This window comes from Euprymna scolopes, chromosome 15, assembly GCF_053919585.1.
Source record: "Euprymna scolopes isolate OS-2025 chromosome 15, ASM5391958v1, whole genome shotgun sequence".
Taxonomy (NCBI): Eukaryota; Metazoa; Mollusca; class Cephalopoda; order Sepiida; family Sepiolidae; genus Euprymna; species Euprymna scolopes.
This window is the reverse complement of record NC_136496.1, coordinates 31,684,936-31,702,435: the sequence shown is the minus strand read 5'-3', so window position 1 is coordinate 31,702,435 and position 17,500 is coordinate 31,684,936. Positions and strand designations below refer to the sequence as shown.

Here is a 17,500-nt window from a genome sequence, read left to right as displayed (position 1 = left end):
GCTACAAACAAGAAATAAAAAAAATAAAAATAAAAAACAATATAATCATGTATACTAGACAACGGGCAAAAGTTACAAGCCGTTGATTTAGAATGTGTGTTTTATGCCAAACTGATAGGTGAAATGTGTGCTCATTTTTTTGTATTAACTACTAATATCTATTAATCCCGACTAGTGCATCGAACGGAGACTATAATACTTAGTTCATTTCACATGGTAATAACAAAGATCAATACAAAATTTCTAGCAGATCGATGCAGTAGTTACCAAGAACAAGTGAGAATAAATATGTGCTGACTAATCCCTATTATTCGCTAACTGTGCATCAAACATCAAACGGATAATCTAATACTTAGTTCGTTACTCCTTATCATAGTAAAGGTCTATACAAAATTTCAGGAAGATCAGACTAGTAGTTACCAAGAAAAAGAGTAAATGTGGTTCTGTCGTAACTAATCCATATTAAGCCCTAATGGATACCCTAATATTTAGTTTGGTGAAGGCTATCATAAGAAAGGTCCATACGAAAATTTTAGCCAGAACGACCCAGTAGTTCTTGAGAAAAAGTGGAACGGACAGACAGACAGGCCGACTAATATATATATTTCTGTGGAAATATACTTTAATTCCTTATAACATATACCAATCCTTATTTAATAAGCTCAATGTAATTACAGAGAAATATAGTGAATGCATGACTAAAGTCTATATTCCAAAGTTCATGATTACATTTTATTGCTTTAATTCAGTTCAAATCTTTTTCTTCTAAATTCAAAATGGCGTAGTGTAAACATATAAGGTATTTGCAGCTTCTCTTTCAATTTTCGTATTTTTAAATCATGTCCAAACGCATTTTATTTCCTTTTGGTGAATTGATTGTCGCTATTTCTTCTGACGAGTTATGGCCAAAATAGATTCACTAAATGATTGATTTTGTGCTACGAATCAGATAGTGTCAAGATTGTAAATGTTAATTAAATTAAAGGAATAAATTGTAAGATGGTTAACATGAACTTTGTAATATAGACTTTTGTCATTCATTCTCTCTCTCTCTCTCTCTCTCTCTCTCTCTCTCTCTCTCTCTGTATATATATATATATATATAGGTATTTAATTATTATAGTAAAAAAATAATTATGACAGCCCCTTTAAGAAATTCATTTCTTATCGTTGAGCACTTTCAGTTGAATTAAAATCGGTCAATTTAGCTCTTATGCATAGATCATCGTATAACGATTAGATCACTCTCTGACTGACGTAATGAACATTTAAAATTAAAATGTTTAAAATTCAACGCTACTTCACGCGGTTAATGGTAGCCGAATGGATACGGTCTCCGCTAATCGAGCCAGAGATGTCTCGTGTCGCGGGGTTCGAATCGTTCGGCTGGTGTTAATCTTGACACCCTGCACTGAAGAATCCCGAAAGGATGAAACACTAGTGTCTGTAGGTATTTAATTATTATAGTAAAAAAAAAATTATATATATATATATATATATATATATATATATATATATATATATATACAAACACACACACACATTATGTGGGAAATATTTTTATTCATTTATAATTTCATCCTTTATTTATACCAGTTCTTTTATTTATAAAGCTCGATGTATACTAAATATAACTATAGAGCATATACAAATAAATGACAAAAAGTCTAAATTCCAAATTCCTTTCCATCTTACTGTCTATTTCTTTCAGCATGTTAAACTGTTCAATTCTTGACAGCATCTGTTTCATAGTACAGAAACAATCATATAATTATTATGTTAATTTTTTAATATATTTCGCCCTGACTAATCAGAGGAATAAGAACTCATATTAATTCAAAAGGAAAAAGAAAGTAAAATTGGAGCATGATTATTTAAATCTGAAAAAAATCCAAAGAATAGTTGCATTGTTTTTATGATATTTACGCCATCTTTTATTTTTAAAGTTAATGAGTCTTATTCTTCTGATGAGTCAACGTGGAAAATGCTTAAAAATTATTGTTTCTGCGCTATGAAACAGGCGCTGTAAAAAACTGAACATTTTAGCAGGTTGAAATAAATAACGGTAAAATGAAACGGTAGATGAAAAACATTTTGGCATTTGGAATATAAAATTTTGCCATTTATATATATATATATATATATATATATATATATATATATGCACACACAATTTGAGTATTTTTGTGTGTGTATTGATATTCATATTAAACCCCTTTTTTCTATTTATTTAAAAAGAAAACACAACTTTGTTATATATGGCTCATAGAAATTGCATTCATCTGCAAAAGATCTAGCTAATTTGCATATTCTTTTAAACATTCATTTTAATTAATTCCCTATTAGTTTTTTTCGGTTTTCTCATGGAATGATCATCTTTAATTAACTATTACGTGTAATTATATTCATGCAGGTATTCTACATGATTTATACTAAAGTAATATTTGTGTAAAAAGCTTATAGGAAACACAAACTACATATATATCTATATATATATACATACATATATATATATATATATATATATATATATATATATATATATATATATATATATATATATATATAAGTGAACGTGTCTGTGTTCTGTATGCCTGCATGTGTACATTTCCCTACACAATAACTCTGTTAATTTTAAGTCTACAGACTCGAAATTTGATATACAGGGTACTGAGACGTGGGAAAATCTATGTGATCGGTTTTTGGCCAGAAATTTGGCGATTTAGCAAATTCCTCCGACAATTTTGGGTCTAAACACTTGAAATTTTAGATATAGGTTCCTTGAACATGGATCTAACTTAATAACTTGATTTGAGCCCAAAACAATAAATTTAAACAAACACTTAAAGTCATAATAACTGTTTGAATATTCCTCGGGCTTCCACTCAAATCAATTTCCCACGTTTAGAATAAATAATAAAATAAAAATTTTTTTTTCACATTTTATTTATTACTAGCGAGGGGTACCCGGCGTTGCCCGGGTGTTTGGAGGTGTGTGTGTGGGGGGGGGGTTAAAAAAAAAAGTAAGTATGAGGATCGAACCCGAACCATTGAGGCAAAGTTGTGAAAAAAAAAGTGCGACGTTGACCATTGCTGTACCGCAACATGCATACGGAAACACGTTTGAATTTATTTAATTACTTGGATTTAGCAGGTGCTCGTTTTAATGAGTTAATGAGGTCAAGTTTGACTGCGGGATAGTATTCCTTTACTGCTGAACGCTTTTTCCCCTCCCACCCCCCAAGATGTTATAGGAAAAAGACTAACCCACATTCGGCGAGCGACAAATATTGAATATTTATCTTCCCGAAATCGAGCAAATTAAATAGACAGGCGAGCTTCGCTGTTAAGTGTGAGATATTACGATTTATATGTGATATAAAAAGTTTTAAAAAGTTGTGAACCGACCGACCGCTTCTCTGAAAGAAGCCTTTGTTAGACACACACAAAAAGCGAACACACACACATACATACATTTTCGCTTTTATATTTATAGATTATTTAACAAATAATAGAAGAGAATGCTCATTAAAATCATTCCTCGGTTTAACGTTCAATATGCTGGCATGTGTTGGACGTCTTTTAGATATTGACTTCGAAGTGATCCATCTCCGACCAGATTTTTATTTATCCCTCTTTCTCTCGAGTCAATCCTTATCACTTCCTGCCATGTTTTTATTTTTTATTTATTTTTTTACTCACTCCTTACAAAGCATATCGCCACTTGGACGTAAGGGTCTATTATTTAGGGCCATGTCTAGGAACAATTAACAAGATATTTGTTCATGTTACATTTAAACTTCTGCATATCAGTACAGCCAGGGAAGCAGGCAGCAGGAAGGGAATTCCAAAGTCTAGCGGTTCGAGGGAAGAAACTATTGGAATACCTTACCCTTCACTTGTGAACTGAACCTACTACCTCAATTGTTGTACATCTAATAAGAACTCTCAACCATTCTTTTGCTGTGGCCATACCATCGGAGTCTTCTATTCTACACAAATCTCCTTATCTCATCTCATCTTCCTCGTCTTTCTGGATGCTTCACCAGGACGAATCTGCACGACTTTTCTAGTTCTCCCGATCTCGCATGACAGTTTGTAGGTCCCGAACACTTTCCAATCCTGTATCCTGTAGCAGGTTGTCAATGTAGGTCATCCTTTTTTTTTTACCACGGTTTAGGATTCCATCTGTTGGTATCCAGAGAACTAGCTTTCTGGCTTTTTCTTCGCGCTGTCTCATGCAGTGGCCGGCTACTCTCATCCTTATCTGCTGGATTTTCAGTGATACTGGTGATAGGTCAACATAAAGTTGTTGGTTTGCTGCGTGGCTCCTCCATGATGTATTGAGGGCCATCCTGAGAATCTGCATGTAACAGCCATCCAGTCTCTTCTTGAGCGCATCTGTAAAAGTCCATGCCTCAGCACCATACTGTCTCTACTGTGGCAAAAAGAGTCTTACTTTCAACTTTATAAATAACTCTGTCAATATTCGGTCTAGAGACTCGAGATTTGACATAACGGGTATTGAGATTTGGGAAAATCTTTTTAATTGGTTTTCGGTCAGAAATTTGGCTATCAAGGGGTCAAAGTTCAACGACTTGACCTTTGAAAACTCTACCAAACTCCTTCACCAATTTTGCGTCTAAACTTGAAATTTTAAATGTAGGTCATTTAGACATGGACCAAACTTTTTAATTTGATTTGGGCCCAAAATAATAAATGTTTGCGGGGTCTAGCAAACTACTCAACCAATTTTGGGTCTAAACATTTGAAATTTATACATAACGGGTATTCAGACATGCGGCAAGCATTTTAATCAGTTTTGGGGCAAAAATTTGGCTGCCAAAAGGTCGAGTTAAGAGTTGACCGTTGCAGATTCTACCACATTCCTCCGCCAATGTTGGGTCTTAAGACTTGAAATTTTAGATGTAGGTAACTTGGACATAGGTAAAACTTATTATTTTGATTTGAGACCAAAATAATAAATGTTAAGGGGTGTGTATATATATATATATATATATATATATATATATATATATATATATGGGGTCAAATTAAAAAAAAAACTGACCTCTGCAGTCTCTACGAAATTACTCATACAAATTTTGGTCTAAACATTTGAAATCTTACATAAAGTTTATTCACACGTAGGGCGAGTTATGAACAGTTCGTAGGGCCCGAGCAAAGTCGGGCTGAACTGCTAGTATGAAAGAAAGTGAAAAATCCTTTTTTCTATTTATTTGAAAAGGAAATACAACTTATATACGGGTCGTTGAATTATATTTATCTGCAGAAGATATAGCTAATTTGTATATTCTTTTAAACATTCATTTTAATTAATTCCCTATTAGTTTTTTTCGGTTTTATTATGAGATGATCATCTTTAGTTAACTATTACGTGTAATTATATTCATGCAGATATTCTATATGATTTATACTTGTATAATATTTGCGTAAAAAGGTTATAGTAAACAAAAACCTCTTTCTATATATATATTTATGTATGCGTATATATATTTGTTTTAAAAAGTTTGCCTATCAAAATCCTCTGTCAGTTTTTGGGTTACATACATGAAACTTAATATATAGGGTATTCAAACGCATGCAAAACTTTATATTTGAATTTTAGCTTGTGGAAAATCGGTGCAAAAGTATGAAAATTAAAAATACCGATTTTATCAGGTGAAAAAAGAACGATGGCATTACGAATATGCATGCGTTATGTGATACAAATGGACTTGGGAGAAAGAGGGATACATAAAGACCTGGTCAGAGACAGGCTAATTTGGAAGCCATTTTCTTAAGCCGTCTAAAGCATACCAGCATGTAAAACACATGTTAAACCGAATATGATGATAAAAGGTGCTATGAAATAACACTTAATAGCTTATCTGCATCGTTATTTTCATGGCAAGCGCTCGACTGAACTCCAATCTTCGATTTCCCCCTTACCAAACTTTGACAAAAAGAAAAACTCGACTAGCTACAACCACTATAAACGATTCTCTCCTCTCTATCTGTGCCTAAATCTGAATGCAGATTCCATGAACAAAGCTTCTTTCCCATAACTGCCCGCCTATGGTACTCTGCTCCGCTGTCCTGCTTCCCAGTCGAATACAACATAGTATCCTTCAAATCCAATGCAAGCAAGTTTTTGTTGAGCCGTCCCCATAAATAATCAAATTCTACCTAATTTATACCGGTTATAATTACTACACTACAACCTTGTATTCATTAACCTTTATTCTCGAGTGGCCTTCCGGCCTTGATAAGAGGTGACTTCCAAGTAAAAAAAAAAAGTTTATCTTTAGTAAAGTAGTTAATCCTAATTTTTCCCATCTTTTGCCGTTTGAAATCCTTTCACTCATTAAATTGCTGCATTGTCGTAGAGAAGGCAGGACGTCACGTAAGAAAAATTAATTCTGTTTAAGTTCAAACTTACACTTAAGAATTTCAAGGCGGAGACGCGGGTGCAGGGAGAGAAACGTCGCCATGGAATGCAAGTTGTGTAGAGAACGGTAATGTTCCAGAGTATAAAAGAATGAAATTCCAATGAATGAGATGGTAATTGCGAAGAATGCATTCCACTTCTTTTATTTCACAAGGGGAAAATGGATGAAGAAAATGAAGGAAAGAAAAAAAAGAACCGGAAGGAGTGAAAATTTTGAAGAGAAAATTTAAATGCGAGAATTCAATTCATTCGGTGCAGGATGATTATCATTTTAAAAGAAAAAAAAAAGGATGAAAAACAGACAAGCGCCAGATTTAAATATGATTTTTAAATATATTCACAAAAGAATTCAATGGCGTTAATATGTACCTATACACAGCTATCTAGACGCCCGGCGTTGCCCAGTCGTACAATACGCTTAAACATGATATTTTAATTTATGCAGATTGCGTCTAGATTATAAGAGAATCAATCCTCTATTGATTATTATTATTATTATTATTATTATTATTATTATTATTATTAGGGCTATGGCAAGAGAATATTCTTTTCATTATTTTGACTCTCGAATGTATATCAGTTAATATCTTTTATGTTTTTAGATAGAGTGACGTGGTTCTCGATTGATTAACTGTGTCTGTGTCGGATATATACTCGAGAGTCAAAACAATGATAAGGATATTCTCTTTTCATAGTCCTTATTATTATGAGGAATAATATGCCCGGTGGACTAATTCGCAAATAAATAAATAAATAAATAAATAAATAAAATAAAAAGTATAAACTATAATAATGATAATGTCGTTCACCAAACTCCATCTGTGTTTGTTTACGATATCACCTCAGCTGATATTTGGGCTTGACGACCTTACAAATAATCTTTCTTCTCTTATAAATAAAAAAAAGAATGTTTTTACACTGGCCGAGATTACAACGGTGTAACAAAAAATATTCCCCTGTAAAAAAAAAAAAAAAAATTTTTTAAATTTTCGATACTTATCGGATGCATTCTTGTACAAAACATATCTAAGAACACTGCCAGAAATATAAAATACTTTGTATGAAATTTGCAAAAAAAATAGCCATTTCAGAACCTATGAGGAAGGTAGTCACACACATACACAAAGTGACTTTTATATAATAATAGAGATAAACATATATCTGTATATAAAGTAAGGCATGCATGTAAGTTGTTTTTATGGAAATTGCAAGAGACAAGACGTGAAACCACTTGATGTAAGGAGCAAACATCTATATAAATTAAGGCATGCGTGTATTTTTTTCTTTTGTTTTTTTTTGTTTTTTGGATTGAAGTTTTTAGAAATAAATAAACTCCTTCGATTTAATTTGCAAAGTAAAATCAAACTATAAAATAGAAATAAAAAAAAAGTAAAATAAAACAATTTGTCGCTGATGTTAATTTTTTATGAATAATTAAAAGGTCGTTTTTTATTGGTTAAAATTAAAAGCTGTTTTTTTGCGCTTGTATTAATTAAGAAGACATTTTTTTAAATGATTCAATTCTCTATCTATATAAAAGCCAAGTACGGCCAAGGATGGAATACTGTTGCCATATCTGGGCAGGAGCTACCAAAAACAGCCTATCATGCCTTGACAGAGTACAAAATAGACTTCGTGGTTTAGTGAGGGATGCCCTTTTCTCTACCCTGCAACCCCTCTCCCACAGAAGAGACGTTGCGAGCCTATCCTTGTTTTATCGTTATTTTCATGGCAGGTGCTCGTCTGAACTCCAATCCCTGGTCCCCTCTCGCCAAACTTTCACGAAAATCACCCGTCTAGCTGAATCCACTGTGAAAAATTTCCCCCACTCTATATCTGTGCCTAAATCAAAACGCGGATTTCATGAGCAAAGCTTCTTTCTTAGAACTGCACGCCTGTGGAACTCTGTTCCGTCTGTCTGCTTCCCTCCGGACTACAACTTGGATGTCTTCAAGTCTAATGTTAACAAATTCCTGATGAACCGCCCCCCTAATTAAACACTTCATAAAATCTCCTCACTAACGTGATGTACTTGCAATAACCCTTATCCCTGAGTGGCTTCCGGGCCTTGATAAGTGGTGATCACTGTGTAAAAAAAAAAAAAAAAAAAAAAAAAAAAAGTCAATCTAAAAAATTCTTTCAACAAGAAAAGTCGACAAAAATCTTTCCAAAGAAAAGACAGTATTTTTACAAACGTTTCCTTTTTAGATCAGAAGTTTTTTTAAGTTATGATTGGTAAGATAAATAAAACCTTGGAGTCGGAATATAGCGACATTGTCATATGTGTGTGCATGTTCTTACTTCCAACTCATGGACTAAGCTCTCTAGTATGGTTTCTATGACCGTAAGAAGCATTGCTCTTCCTAATTTTATAGAGTTCTACGGAATCGTAATATGTAAAACTAAAAACATAATTTTTCCTGCTTTGGTCGGGCACAGGCATGATCCAAAAGTAAAAAAGCCTAACTACGATACTGGCAGTAAGGTTTCGAATCTCAGTTAGAAACACTCACCAGAGCTATAACACAACGAAAAAAACTGTCTGTGGAAACATTGTGTTTATCAAAAAGTGCTCAATGATAAGCAGAGCATAATTATAATATGTTTATTCATGCAAACATTATTGGCTACATATTTGCATACATGTTTCGGCTGCACCTCAGTTAGAGATCAAGTCTCGTGAAGCCTTATCTGCTTTTAAAATCAAATTCAGATCTGTTCTTACATTACGAAGTTTATTCATTTAACCAATCGCGAGGAGAGAGAGAGAGCGAGAGAAAGAGAGAGAGAGGGACAGAGAGAGAGAGAGATGAAGAACAAAGAGGCAGTATAGAGGAAAAACTATACACACATACACACACACGCGCACATACATGCATGCGTGCACGCAGCTGATTCTAATAAGAACTGATTAAGCTACCTAATTAAAACAAATTTGGCCAAACTTTATTTTGACAGTTGGGGAAAAAACATTACAAAGTGTGAACTTTGGGTGTGATGCGGTGGGGGGGGGAGGGGCAGAGATGGATGTGGAGTTTGACTTAAAACCCTTGCTAACCAACCCTTTCCCTCTATCCCAATTTCTTTTTTTATTTTCTGAACTGGACAGTAAAGGGCAGATCTATAGATTAGAATGGGGTAGAGGGGCAGCAAACTTTTTACTCTGCTGATTTAATGAGCATGACACATGAATAAGCTTGGCTTACCACACTGGCATGACCTGAAGACATTAGACCATAACATTTTGGAAACATACCCACTATAAATAGGTGAGCTATATATGTATATTAGTGGCCTGGAAAGGCCACAGGGGAGACAACTAAACAAATTCATCCCAAAGCAGCAAAACTAAAGCTGGCTTGCCAGGACACTATATATATATAAATGTAGGAAAATTTGGGCATATTTTATTGGTTTGAAAATATAGATTCTTTTTTACTAATTGTCATAAAATTTTGACCATAGAATAGTATTATAATCTCCCAAAACGATTGCAAATTTTCATGTAGTTTTGTCCCATATGAGCATTTCAATATTCAATTTGGCTACGAGTATAGATATATCCACACACACACACATATATATCTCGAGTGTCTAAGGTCTCTCTGTACAAGGGTTTGTCAGAACAACCTGGCATGAGGATACTTTTAACGTAGAAGTAAACCCTGACCAAATATTCAAAATCACATAGTATTCGCTGCCCAAATAAGATCTCCTCACTATGGCTAACCCCCATTAGTTTTTTGAAGGAATGGTGCACATTCTCCAAGTGATGTTACCTCAAGTAATAGCACAAAGCTGGATACTCCACCAGACTAGATAAATTCTTGTCCTGGAATCCAGTAAAATCAAGAGACCAAAATGAAAGATATACTGCAACGTATGAAAATGGTTAATTGGGGAGAGGAAAATTATGTTCTCAATTTCTTTACTAACTCAGTGTTTGAGAAATAAAGAAGTTAAATGGAACATTCGAATATCTATGTATCTCATATAGACTTCAAGTGTTAGCTCCAGGTTGGGGGCCCCTTGATTTCTGAGAACTTTGACTGAAGTAAAATAAAACAAAAAGATATATATATATATATATATATATATATATATATATATATATATATATATATATATATATACCAGCTTTTTGGCAATTCTATAACTTCAAAATCTCAGCGACTATTAATCAGAATTTAACAAATGAAAGCTCGTTGGAAAGGTAACGACCTGAATTGTGTATTGGGTTATGTGACATTTGCCCTTAAGGTCTCACATTAAGGGAATCATCCATCATCAAGAGCCTATTTTTGGCACTTTTTTACAGCCATAATATATATATATATATATATATATATATTTATATATATATATATATATATATATATAGTAAGTACTTACTTATTAACTAGCTCTACCTACGTATTGAGCACTTTTGAAGTAAATACTTAAAGCTTACGCATAAATATATACTTTCGTATATTAATTTTATGTGAGTAAATTAAGTAGTTTATATATATATATATATATATATATATATATATATATATATATATATATATATATAATGTGTGTGTGTTTATACTAGCAGGGAGATATCCAACGTTGCCTGGGAATGAATTAGTCAATGAATTTTTCACCATCCCATTGTCATCGAAATCAATAAAGTCGATCATTTTTCAACTCTCTCCAAAGTTACTTAGTCCACACTAAATTGTTGTTTACATTGCACTGTAGAGAACCTATTGTTGATTTTATAAAATTATGTTTATATAATGGCTTGGATCAAAGTTTAAAATGCAAATATCAAATATCATGATTAAATTGTGCTTTAAACAGAAACATTCATTCGGCCCTGTCTTATAAAAAAACCTACTGTTGATTTTATATGCCGGGTCTTTCTTCTTGTTCAGGGATAAAACTTCTTAACTGTTAGGCTGTATAAAGTGTTCCTTCCTTCATCAGATTTTTTTTTTTTTTGATTAACGATACTTATTGAAGACATTCTGAACCAAAACCCATCTACGAACACTGCCAGGTACATAAAGTACATTTGTGTGATATTTTAAGCTGTTTAGGAGTCCACAGGGAGCAAATTTCGCACACACACACACACACACACAAAGTTCCTTTTATATAATAGTAGAGATAGCCTGTCTGACACATGGCAACATATAAAATAGATGCCAACTGTATATGTTGTTGATGATGAGTGGAAGATATATTATGGTTTGTTTACAGTCTCAAGAGACAATGGATACCCCCTGTAAAAAAATATCGTTTTGAGGCCATACATAAAACTAAAACATACCTTATTAGTCTTTTAGCTAGGATCCAAAAGTAATATTTGTTCTATTTAAAGATTTCATAATGAGATCATGTGGTTTCCGTTCGCGCCGGGCGTCCATAAAATAGAAATATGTCATAGATTTCTATAAGGATATTGGAGATAAACCGTAATAACTACGTGTATGTTGACACTACATTAACCCAATTACTTAGATAAATACTTTTACAGTTTTAACAAAATGGCTGCAATAATATTGTGGGGTCTACATTCACGCTGGACGTCCACAGAATGCCCAGCAGCAATATATTTCATACTAACCTGGGTGCCTAGCGTTGCCCGGGTGTTTGTTAGGTGTGTGTTGAGCAAAAAAAAAAAATGTTGTAATAGGCAGGCAGGCAAGCTCGAACGCGTGAAGGCGAAAAAGGAAGTAGTGGAGGTGTTAGGTGTATGTAAGGGTGTTGTTTCAGCAAAAAAAAAAAAAATAAATAGGAGTAGTTAGCAGGCTTGAACTCATAATGCGCCAGATGAAAAAGAGGTAAAAAAAACAAAACAAAAAGAAAAAAAAAACGGTCTTATCGATGCGCCTACCGAGATTGTGACGTCACAGGCGGTCGAAATAACGTCTTTTAGCATAAAATGTCGTTGACGTGAGGTTTGAATGACTTGCAAAAATGTCAGCAAAAAAAAAAAAAAAAACGACTCTCCTTGTGGAAAACTGCCAAGTTGAGGGCGAAGGAATTAATGTTTTTGGGCCAATTTTTTTCGATATTTGTCGTCCGAAGGGCCAAGCTTCAAAAGGATATCAATCTCGTGAAAATCCGTTGCCGCTGTCGAGTCGAAAGTTTTAGGCAGACATACATACATACATACATACATACATACATACATACATACACGTATACATTTAAACAGACAGATAAGATTTATATTATAGATGAAAGATGCACCTGTGGAATTTCCACAGGTCTCGCTAGTTTCTTATGAATATAGATAAACGTTTTATCATTGACATGATGATTTTCACTGCACATCAAACCTTTCTCGTTACACACACGCACCGATGGACCCTTTCGCTATCCTTGTGACATGTGTCTGGGTGTGCGAGGGAGTGAGAGAAAGGTCAGCAGGTCAGCAGTCTGTCACACGGATATTATTCAAATTTAAATTTGAATTTATTGTAATTCGAAACAGAATAATATTCAAAATTGAAGTTTATTGCGAATGATGGAGATGTTATGCAGGAAAATTAATATCAGATGGGCTTATCTCTACTATAATAACACGTGCGTCTGTTTCAATACCTGTATGCATAAATAGTCATCGTTTTGTGTGTTGCATTAATAGAATTAATGTTTGTTTATGCATATCTGCCGATTTGGCAATCGAATTATGCAAAGAATCAGCAGCAACCAGCTTGAAGTGTTAGTATTGTTTGTAAACATGAGACAACAGCTGTTTTTCAAAATCACTTTAATTATAAAACTATTTATATATACATGCATATATACACATACATACACACATATATATATATATATATATATATATATATATATATGTATAGTCATTGACATGCAGTCCTGTTTCTGTATCACAACTCATCAGTGCCGCTAGACTAGCACCTCTCCCAAGGATTGAATCTAGGACCATCGCGTTGATAGCAGTTCTACCGATTGACCCACGGGAGCGGTGCCCGCAAATAACCTCGCCAAATGTCTATTTTAAACAAACATTCGTCCACTACTTTTATAATGCTCAAACTGCTTATTTATAAACAAACATCGAGCCTATTATATATATATATATATATATATATATATATATATATATATATATATTACGATGAATACGGAAATGATGTTCCAAACTGATAGAAAATAATTAATAGTTTTGGGGTTAGGGTTAGGGTTAATTAATTAATAGTTTTGGGGGTTTTCATTTATACATATACACACACACACATATAAGTTATCCACAGATAGAGTGTTTCACTATATCCAAACTCTAGAAGGCTAGAAACGCAACAGCCTTAAGTTAGGATCGAAACTCGACTGTCTATGTGACAGTTGGCGTTTATAACCACTACGCAATTGGGCTGTTTCTAAGTAAGTAGTTGAAATTACAATAAATCGATCAATTGTCAATCTTCCTTACATTTCAAGTTTTTTTTTTTTAATTAATCTAAAAAATTGTCTCCGTTATAATAAAAAAGAAAAACATGATTGGATATTATAACAAAAATTTCTTTTGATTTATCTTTTTTGTTTAATTTTAAATGCAATTCATATTTAATTATGGACAAACTTTTAAAAAGAAAAAGTGATGCTGACAGCAATAACTCTATTTTTTTTTATTTTTTTTTTTTTTTTAAAGAGAATGTTCCCCGGTTGTATAGCGATGATTATTTGAAATTTGAATTTCGCTCATGATACGTTCGTTCTCCGATTTGTTTAGGGCAGTCAAATATTGTCTAATGAAATCATGGTTTCAAGCTTATTATTAGTCCTCCTAATCCTTTAAGGTACATTTTATTGTTTCATTGCATAAAAATGATTTATGAGTAGAAATTATTGTTTTTTTGGTGATAGGTGTTCAATGAGAATGCAAAGGACACAATAGTGCGCCGCCATGCAAAAAAGTTTACGAACCACTAATGGATGGCTCTCGTCTAGGAGAAGCCCCGTGTTTTGACAAGCTTCTAGGTTTGTCCTTTACTCCTGATCTGAAATGGAACACATACATCAAGTCTGTTGCCAAGGTCGCTGGAAAGATGGTGGGATTCTTCTATTGCTCCAGAAGATATCTTACTACTGATGCAATTCTCTATCTATATAAAAGCCAAGTACGTCGAAGGATGGAATAGTGCTGCCATATCTGGGCAGGAGCTGCAAAAAACAGCCTATCATTGACATAGTACAAAATAGACTTCGTGGCTTAGTGGGGGATGCCCTTTTCTCTACTCTGCAACCTCTCTCCCATAGAAGAGACGTTGTGAGCCTATCCTTGTTTTATCGTTATTTCCATGGCAGGTGCTCGTCTGAACTCCAATCTCTGGTCCCCCCTCGCCAATTTTTCACGAAAAACACCCGTCTAGCTGAATCCACTGTGAAACATTTTCCTCACTCTTTATCTGTGCCTAAATCAAAACTTGGATTCCATGAACAAAGCTTCTTTCTTAGAAGTGCAAGCCTGTGGAACTCTGTTCCGTCTGCATGCTTCCCACCTGACTACAACTTGGATGTCTTCAAGTCCAACGTAAACAAATTCCTAATGAACCGCCCCCTTAAGTAAACTCTTCATCAAATCTCTACACTAACGTACTGTACTTGCAATGACCCTTATTCCTGAGTGGCTTCCGGGCCTTGATAAGTGGTGATCACCGTGTAAAAAAAAAAAAAAAAACTAGGCTAAGAGATACAACCTGTGTTCTATTTCTCAATCAATGATCTACGGATATGTACATTTGGGAACCCTGGAAGTTTTAATGGAATTAAACATTTATTTTTAAAAAATGGTAGAGATTTACTAAAACTGATTGAATAAGATCTTGATTAAGAATAAAAGATAAATAGTTAGTAAAAAAAAAGAAAAAGTAAATTTTATTTCTCTCTTTGAATTTTTCTTTCGTCTCGCTCCACTCTCTTTGTATTATTCCCCCTCTCTTTCTCCCTTTTTGTATATATCCTTTTCCCTTCTCCTCCTCTCTCTCTCTCTGCATTTTCCTTCTCCCTCCCCCTCTCCCTCTCTATTTTTTCTTCTACTTCATCTTTTTCTGTATTTTTCTTTCACTCCCTTCGTTCTCAATATCTTTCCTTCTCCCTCTGTATTTACCTTGACCCCTCCCCTACTCTCTCTTCTGTATTCTCCCCCGCCCACCCACTCTATCTAGCTCTGTTTTTTCCCCTCTCTAACCCCGTTCTCTCTGTATTTTTCCTTCCTTACTCTTTTTCTGAATGTTTCCCTCTTTCTATTAAGCTCCCCCCCCCTCTCTCTCTCTCTCTCTCTCTCTGTATTCCCCACTCTCTTTATGAATACTTTTTTCCTTCACCCCTTGCTCTGTATTTTCTCCTCTTCTCCCCCCTCTCTCTCTCTCTCTGTATCTCCCATTCTTCTCCTCTCCCTTTGCGTTTTTCCTTCTCCCTCTCAATTTTCCTTCTCTTCCCCCTTCAGCTTCATCTCACCCTACCTAAAGAAACTATGCATATGATCATGTATCTATCTTTTATTTGCACTAATTACACTCATACACCCTCCCTCTCTCGCTCCCCATACTTATATAATAATCACACACACACACACACACACACACACACACACACTCACATATATATATATATATATATATATATGTATCATTCTATATGATATTTAAGTGTCTGTTTGTGTGCTTGTTGATTTAATATATAAGATAAATGTTTACATTTAATATTTATGCGTTTTCGCTTGCGACACCATCTGTGCATACCTGTATAAATATTTATGTTTTCAAGAACGTATGTGCATCAATATTTACCACTGTGTCAGTAAGTATTATATATATATATATATATATATATATATATATATATATATATATATATATATATATATATCACCTCCCTGTGTGTACGGATGTATGAGTATATGATCTTTAAATGGTGCATGTTAGGCAGCGTTGGTTTACCCAATATTGTAAATTAATAATGTCTGTCCATTTTTGGCTATCAGGTTGTAGATATTTCCCCTGACTCGACTTTTTCCGCTGGACGGTGTTCGATGAAAAACAAATTTACAAAATATTGCTTTCATATATATATATATATATATATATATATATATATATATATATATATATATATATATATATATATATATATATTTATCCACTGATACGTGTTTCGTCGTCTACGACTCATCAGAGTCGCTGAATCTAGCGAGATTCAAAATCGGGACCCTAGGGAAAGAAGTGTAAACCACTAGGCTATCTTGCACGACTGCTTGAATGTATCGCGCTTTATGCAGATGTTATTTGCTTTTATTTTTGCGATACTTTTTTTAATGAATTATACGAAAGCGCATTTTTACCTAAATGCGAGTTGGGAATAATTTTCCCTTTGACCTATTTAAGTGAGAATATGTGAGGATAATTCTCAACCTATACACTTAATAAATTTTTGATCTACAGACTTGAAATTTGGTATATAGGGTATTCAGATATGTGACAAAACTTTTTAATCGATTTTCATCCGGGGGGAAGAAAAAGGCTGCTAAGGGGTCAAAACTGAAAAATTGGTATTTGGGGTTACCGGATTTTTTTTCTGCTTGCTAACTCTTTCACAAAGTCGCATGTCTGAATCGGTAACGTGACAGATTCTTTATGTTAAGAATAAGTAGGTTTGAAAACACTTTTTAAAGAACGTGTTAAGCTGGCCTCATGGTTATCGTACTTGATTCACTGTCTTTAGTTATTTTTGTATCGATCTCAACTCAAGTATTTTTATTACGAATACTGGCTATAAAGGTGGGTGCAGGATGGGCAGGGGAGACTTATTTACTTTTAATTTTGATTTTCTTATTTTATATTTTATTAATTTAGTTATTTATTGTCAGTTGTTGAATACAGTTCGTATATTTGTCCCGATATTAAACGAGATTCAGTTAATAAGGGGCTGTAGTTTTATTCGCGTGGAATTGTCAAGGTATCGAATTTTAGTATTTTCAGTTTAGATGTTTTTCATGTCGGACGATTGTAGGTTTTTATTATGGATTGTTACGTGTCTTTTTTATGG

General features: G+C 33.8%; 1 protein-coding gene across 14 annotated transcripts in view; it reads right to left on the bottom strand.

Annotated features, from left to right (window-relative positions):
• The window catches only part of LOC145293758 (forkhead box protein P1-like), a 971,902-nt gene that overhangs the window by 208,457 nt on the left and 745,945 nt on the right, over positions 1-17,500 (bottom strand). For all 14 annotated transcript variants that reach the window (XM_080140253.1, XM_080140252.1, XM_080140255.1 and 11 more), the window contains one exon: position 1. This exon is cut by the window's left edge and continues 230 nt beyond it. In XM_080140253.1, coding sequence (XP_079996379.1) covers position 1 — 1 coding nt within the window. The remainder of the gene's footprint in view (positions 2-17,500) is intronic.